At 31.3% G+C, this 8,288-nt stretch overlaps 1 protein-coding gene across 1 annotated transcript in view; it reads left to right on the top strand.

The window, feature by feature from the left end:
• Smp_146580 (putative homeobox protein knotted-1) overlaps window positions 1–6,589 on the top strand; it is a gene marked incomplete at both ends in the record, with an annotated part of 53,002 nt that extends 46,413 nt beyond the window's left edge. Inside the window, 2 exons of the mRNA XM_018795673.1 lie at window positions 4,905–6,392; window positions 6,474–6,589. Of these exons, the coding sequence (XP_018649963.1) occupies window positions 4,905–6,392; window positions 6,474–6,589 (1,604 nt within the window). The remainder of the gene's footprint in view (window positions 1–4,904; window positions 6,393–6,473) is intronic.
• Window positions 6,590–8,288: the final 1,699 nt, after the last annotated feature.

Raw genomic sequence — 8,288 nt, 5'->3', positions numbered from 1 at the left:
CAGCTAATTAGTGATCATTATCAATCCTCTGGTGTTTTGTTAAAAGGGACAAATGCTACACGTATGTTACATTGTTTTATGTTAGTTTTGATTATTTTGTATTCTATATGGTGCTATTTGGTTATTTCATGTGATACTATACTTGAGTGTGGGGTGATAAGTAATGGTCTATGCGAAATAATGTTTCAAAAGGTTACTTACTTCTTGTGGCCCAGAACCTCATGACACATTGAAGTGATTGTCTCTTTTATTCCTTTCCAGTTTCTCTCCATGGTAGTTCCCCCTTCATTGAGATCATGAAAGGCCTGGAACTTATTGTTGAGGGCTATCTTGGATTCATTGAGTTTGCCAGTATCCCGAAGAATAGCCGTATTAAACCTTTGTGATGTTGTCCGTCCCCGGAGGGGCTATATTCAGAGTTAGGTTTCAAAACCGGAGGGTGGAAAATAGTAATGATAATAAAAAATCTAATAATAGTACACAAAACCAGCTCTTCGAACTAAAATCGGTTTCATTTATCAAAGAAGTACTTTATTGTCTATGTAGGCCATAAGAAAATGACATAGTCTTTACTAGGTTCGGGTTTGCTTCCTATCCAAGCCATTTGATTACGTAGTCTGTAAAGTCATACCCACAGGCATTTTATACCCGGATTGATGTAATCAAAAAGTTGGTGAGTTCGATATATATATGGCGGTCTAGCTTCAATTGACTCATGATCTCAACTATATAAAATTACTCAAATCGCCACAAACCCCCTTTTTGATAGTGATTACTCTTCATGTAATTAGCATTATCATCGCGATAGTTATTGTCGTCATGTTATTCAGTAATTTAATAATGACTAAATTGTGTAATTTTTTTAAAAAAAAGCAAACAAACAAGTATACATAGTAATATGAAAATCTTTTTATATTTAATGTATCCATATATGTTAGTTACAATTGAATATGAACATGATGAACATTTCTCCCAGTTACAGTTATTCATAATTCTTTCCTTATATTTTTCTTTTTGTTTATCTATAAGTGTACATGTAATACAATGTTATGTTTCATTTGTTTTGTAGTGTTGGAAATTTTTTTTTAAATGTTTTGTTGTTTTGTTATTGCTTTCTATGAAAACCTGACTACATCAATGACTTTTCATGTCAGAGATATGTCAATCAAATGTTACTTTATATGTATATGTACATGTATACATATGAATAAGTGAATAATTTTCTTACTACGAATTATAGAAACAATATAGATACACTCGTATTCATGTATTTACACTTATAAATTATAGATTGATGGATAGATAGGTAGATAGATAGATAGATAAATAGATTGGATTGTTTGTAACATTAACTATCTACCCATTTAAAAATTCTATTGGTTTCCTTCATTCATTTCCTAGTAAAATATATCACATTGTTTTCTGTTTTTGGGTTTTTGATTCATTCAATCACTTTTGGTTGATGTTCTATTGCGACTATTGTTCTTCTATTCTGTTTTAATGTTTCTGTTGTCACTAACAGTAGTAATAATACCAATAGTGATAGGATTATTACTACTACTATTATTTTCATCGTGTTAGTGTTACTAACTATTCTTCTCAATGTGTTGTAATTTTTGTTCTCTCTTATGTTATCTTGTTACTTCAATGATATACTAAATTGTATTGAAACATGCTTACGTGGTTGTAGTAAGCTAGTCACTTATAGCTTCTACTATCCCATTCAGTCAAAATCAGTCAATCAATCATTCATCCATTTATTTATTCATTCATCCAATATTCTTTCTACTTATTGTCCTCTCTCTCTCATTTCCTTCTTCACAGAACGATATAATGTGAGTGTGAAAGACACAAGATTGAGAGAGAGAGAGAGAGAAAGAAACAGGGTATTCCACCACCCAATATAAGTAAAACAGAATGCATGATTATATTTCTCACGGATAGTAAATGTATGTTATTTTATCCACTTTTTAAAACGAATGAGCACATACATACAAACTCATGTACAAATTATCCATCTCTATCAATCAATCAATCAGTCAGTCATTTAAGTTAGTGTGTCTATCAATTACACATGTAAGTACGTACATATTCACTGAAGGGATAATATTTTGCCTGTCAATCAAAAATGTCGTTAAAAATCACCTATAAAAATCTCCATGCTAACTATAATATGTGTGTATATTTAAGTGTATACAACTCAGCATAGTTCAGACAACTGCCTACCTCTACCTATCTGCCTGCCAAATGTCCTTAAAAAAAATAATTGTCTATGAAAATTGAACTAAGAGATGCCACCCAAAACTATTTTCAATAATCTATACTAATAAGAGTATCTGTCTGTCATAAGGGATATATGTTTACATATACATAAGTAGGTTAGATTATTTACTGACTGACAGAGTTAAGTTGTTTACATTGTTCAACTAGTCAGTTGTTTAGTCAATCAATCAGTAATTTGATGTATAAAAAGAGGGGTAAAATAGAATGACATTTAAAAAAAAAATATGTTCATGATGATGATGATGTTGATAAATAAATAGTGTTAAAACTTGAAAAGTGTCTATTTTTCACATTATGAATATGATTTATTATTGTTTGTTATTATTTGATATTGTTTACAATGAATTATTTATAATTGAAATCATAAGTCAATTGAAGCGAGGCGAGATCGTGGATGTGCACGCTGAGGAGTCCCACAATAGGACAAAACGGTCGTCCAGTGATCCAGGTTTTCCATGGTGGTCTAGCTTCAATCGACTCATGATTTCAACGATGAAAATACTGAAATCTCCAAAAACCCCTTCTGATAATAATTATTTATAAGAAATATAGTTATAAGGAAACAAGATAATAGTTTAGTTATGTAATATATGGTAGATAGAAACGATTTCGAAAATTCATTTTGAGTAAACTATTTTATAAGATGAAATGATGGATCAATTAACTAAATGCTTTCATTTATATTATTAATATTGAACACTAACCCAATGATGGTAGTCATTGGTAGTCATCATTATTATTCAACTGAAAGTATACTAGAAAGTAATTGGAATTTTGTAGTTTGCATCATGGACTAAATTAAGTTAGGTAACGTTTGAAGTCCAAGAAGCATTGAATATCTGTTTTGATTTAGTATGGAATCATCATTAGTGAGCATCTTATCTTATACTTTGTCGGCTGGTCGCCTTAAACAGACTGTAGTTTGTTACTCTAAATGCAATTGACTGAAAGTATTAACCAGTCCTAATTGATTTCTAGATCAGAATACCTAGATTATCGTATACTTTGATATTGTTCATGTGACTTTTGGATTGATTGTTCTGCCAAGGGTGATGGATTAGCGGATGACGTAGTTACTGAGTTCATTTCACTCCGTTATTGCACCCATTTTAAACATTTTACACCTTTGAAGTGATCTAGTTTGGCAATGTCATTCATGGGCTTACTGCCTGAGATTTACCTGGTTTCGTACTACACTGTTTTTATGCTTGCTAAGCGGCAAGTCTCTTAGGGTTCAATGTTAAAAATTAATTCCATTTGTTCGGAAAAACAGTGTGTGAGATCGTTAGCGATCAAACTTTCAGAAATGGATCACTCGACCCAAGTCGAATGTTTCTTGGTTTTCAATGGTTTTCCAACTTAAGTCAATTCGTAATGTAAACCATAAAATTTAGCAAACATAGTCAGTCTCTATCCTAATAAAAACTGAAATGTAGTGAAGTGATTCATTTTATTACTAAAGAAAACATGAAATAAATTCTGTACACTTTTAAGCTGCATCAAGAGTCTTTAATTGTTTCCACCATATTATTCTACCGCATCATTTGTTTTAAAGACGAAATTTAAGTATATCAAGTCCCTAGGATTGATTCAACCTCATTTTTTAATGTATATAGTAATAAGTTGAATTATTGAATTTATGGATTTTAACAATACCTTGATTTTCACTTTATTGACCACTTGGTGGTAACCGATTGTGTGTTCGTTTAGTCCTTTTCATACTGATCGAGTTCTATCGATCAAATTACAATTCTATCAATTGCATAAGTGACCTGACATCTTGTGCACTATGTTGGGATGCTTGGTGTAGGTTATTGGTAGGATACCATGAGCTTAAATTTCCTTCTTAGTCCTACAGGAGATCAGTTGCAATCCGATAAGCCCACTTACAACACCTCGGTCTGCGAGCGTTTACGATGAGGGTTCGGATCCCATGGGAAACATCGATTCCTTTAAGATTGTGTAGGCGCCTTACTTGCGAGTGCCAACAAACAAAAACTTAAGTCCAGGGTTTCTTACAGACTCTCCACTTGAAGGTCTCATAGAAAGTTCCGGTTTTACTCCTAGGTACGGGTTTAAGTAGAAATGGGTTCGCGCTTTCTGAAAAAAAAGAAACTTATGACCATAAGCTGTTGAGGCCAGAGTTACGTCATGACTATGTTGTTCACATCCTTCTCAAAGGTCATAATAAGGATACATCGTCGTAAATATTTCTTTTAGACAAATCATGTCATAATGAATTTCTAACTTACTACTTAATCATGTAATCTGTGAGAAAGTTGTACATAGTATAATTTTATTCAGTATCGTCCAAATATTTTTGGCATTTAGTAAATTTGTAAGCCGCATTTGTCATAGATTGATCTCGGTTGAGGCACTATTGAAAACCAAAGAGCAGTGAATAGCTGTTTCATTTTAGGGTGGAATTCATCAGCAGCGTTCACCCACAACTCTACCAGTGGTCGAACCTAGAATACTTAAATTTCGGGGTAAATATTTGACTATTAAAACTACTGCATTAGCAACCAACAGTACAGTTGCAACTTCAATCGATTTAACTAAATCAATAAATGTTTCACTGACTTTTTGTTTACTCCTCTTCCATTTTTCAATTACATTAGATCTGTTAGAACCAATAAAACATGGCCAATCACCAAACAAAGAGATGAACACTGCTCATTTACATACAAATAATGAACTAAAGTTTTTAAATAAATCATACAATCATAATTTCATTGGGAATATGATGAATGCCAACAATAATAGTAATAATTCGAATAGAACCAAAGCAGGGATTGGAAGTAATAGTAGTATTAGTAGTGGACGAGCTAGTCGAACGAATTTATCACCTAGTTCCACCATGAATCATGATCAAAAACGGAATCATCACCATTACCATCGAAATTTCACTGAATCATTGATAAACAATAATAATGCTGGAACTAATAATAGTAATATGGGCGACTCAAATTCAACAGAATCTGATGAAAATTCATCAATAAATTTGTCAGTCAATAATAATACAACTACTACATTAATGACCACGTCATCAACACCAACGCCAACGACAACAGCGCCTTTATCGTCGTCATCATCATCCCCTAGTGGCGTTGGGTCAGGTGCATTATTTAGTATTCGACGAGCTGTTGGGTTGTCTAGAACTAATCTACCATTTCCAGCACGGAAACGTCTATTCGGTTGGTTAGTTGATCATTTGAGAGAACCATATCCTTCAGAAGAAGAAAAAATGATGCTTGCTATGGAAACTGGATTATCACGTACAACAGTGAATAATTGGTTCATTAATGCTCGACGACGTTATGTTAAACCATTAATGCAAGGCCGACTTGTTCTCCAATCAGGAGTTTTTAAAACAGTCACTAGTGAAAATTGTAACACTACAGCATCTGGTGGAGGCAGCGGAGGAGGTGCTGGTGGAGCATCATCATCGTCAGCTTCTTCACCTCCATCCCCAACATCAAATACTGGTACTAACAATAATCAATACGTACCAACAAATCCTTGTATAACCACTAAATCAAATTATACAAATAGTCCATTAAATGAAAAAACTCATCGAGAAAGATCTACCTCACGAAGAAATAATTCACTAACTGGGAATACTCATGTTAATATTAGTAGTAATAACATGAATAATTCATCTAACCTATTACAAATGTCAAATTCATTTAATTCATGTTCAGCTAATGATGTAACAAATACATCATGTCATTATAATAATAATTCATTTATTTCAAATCCTTTTTTAAATCAACCAAATAATTTATCGATCAGTAAGTCATCAAACTCATCATCAGATTCCACTGCATCTATTTCAGCAATGGCAGTAGCTGCAGCCGCAGCGGCAGCTGTATACGCTGGTGCAAATATGAATTCAAACAGAGGAGATGTAACAGGTGGAGGAAACAGAATAGGATGTTCATCCACATTGACAAGATCAATTTCACCATCATCAACATCTGTATTATCATCAAATTCATCATTACTCTTCTCTACACAATTCAATAATCTACTTAATAATGCAGCAATGGCAGCCGGTGTATCAGTATCAGGATCAAATTCAATGACAAACATAAATCGTTCAACACGTACAGGATTATCTATTCATTCTCTTCAACAACAACAACATCATCGACAAAATCAACAAACATCACAACAAATTCATTCAGATATTTTATTATCTAATGAACATTTAGTTGATAGTATAACAAATTTATCTAAAAATTTATTATGTTCTTCATCTAATGAACAAGAACATATGATTGGTGGTACTACTGGTGATTGAAAAGGGTAAGAGAAAAAAAGAATGTGCAATTGATGAAATGATTATAACATTGTAAATTACATAATTCATATTATTTATAAGTCATATCATTCAAATACTACTTCTACTACTATTAATAATAATGAAAGTATACAATCTGATATGGAAGTTGGATTCTCTTTCATTCATTATCTATATTCATTTCATAAATCTTATTTTGAAATGAGCACAATTTGTATTGAATAGTACAAAATACTTAAGAAAAAGTAGATAAATGAATCTTATGGATCCATATTTATTGTACATAATTGAAGCTATAAGAAGATTGATTGTGTATACACAATTTGTTTATTTCTTTACTTTGTTTCTTCTATATTCCCTTTCATTTTGTTTATTTGTTGTTGGCTTCATATTTTCATGTGTAAGTGTAAGTTTCAATTAGGCACTCTTATAATATATTCTTTGCTGTGTGTGTGTGTATGTATTTACGCCAATCTATGCTATTTGTCAATATCTTTAACTGATATTACCTTCATTTTATATTAATGATAATAATATTACATAATATTTGTAATTTTTTCAACGAGTCATTTTCAAAAAAAAATTTTTTTTTCCTTTTCATTCAATTGAAGTGTATGTTGCTAAGTTTTGAAACAAGAAGAAAAAGGAAAACGATACATAATCCTGTATGTGTGTAATACTTTAAGAGATCTAAAGGTGATGACATATTTCTGTAAGTATTTTATTGTAATTTCATTTTGTTTTTATTGTGTGTGTGTTGCATATCTGATAAATTTAAAGATGTGAGGAGAGAGGGGGAGAAGTAGTGAAATTCGGAGATCAAGTAAAATTAAGTCAAAAAACAATTGAGAACTAATATGTACACAAAAGAAATGATGATAGTTAAATATAATAAAATGATTTCTTTTTGATACTCCCACCTCCCTCTCCCTCTCGTTCTCTCGTTCCCTTCTAAAAAGAAATCTTGTGAATACTGTGGACAATTTTATTTGTGTAACTGTAAACCTTTAAATATTCTATTCTATTGTCTGATTATATTCTCCTTTTTTTAAAAAAAAACTGGAAACAATAAGAGATCATCATATTAGCAATTTTAACAATGTTAATATGTGCCTAATTGATATACATCCCTATGAGCAACGAGAATTATTCAAAGAGAAGTACAGATGAATGTACTACTGATGAAAATATACACATACACATTCTATATTATTTTACAGAATATTACATTAAATGAAAAACCATACATAAGGTGAAACATATTCAAATAAACAAGAACTACACATGATGATATTATATATATCACTCAAGTAATCTTATGGTAATTATTACATTAAAGATTACTATGACTATTAGTATATTGGTTACAAATGAATTCTTTTTTTTGTATTAGCGGCTAATGATGACGATGATGATGATAATGACGAAGTTAATAATAACAATAATACAGATTTGTTCATCTTCATCTCTGTCCTAAACACTTGCCGTTTTTTTTATTATTTTATTTTGTTTCTTTTCTTTCTTGTTTGTTTGGTTGTTTTTCTCTCGTTTTTTTTGTTTGTCGTTGAAGTGAATACATCTATACATAAATATAAATATTGTTTTCTTTATTAAATATGTTTGATTTTATAATTAATATCTTCTATAAATCAGATTGTAGATTATTTACGTGTGGTATTCATCAATAACTGATGTTAAT

The sequence above is a fragment of the Schistosoma mansoni genome, chromosome 2 (genome assembly GCF_000237925.1).
Source record: "Schistosoma mansoni strain Puerto Rico chromosome 2, complete genome".
Classification (NCBI taxonomy): Eukaryota; Metazoa; Platyhelminthes; class Trematoda; order Strigeidida; family Schistosomatidae; genus Schistosoma; species Schistosoma mansoni.
The sequence above is the reverse complement of the archived record's forward strand: the minus strand, read 5'-3'. Positions and strand labels throughout refer to the sequence as shown.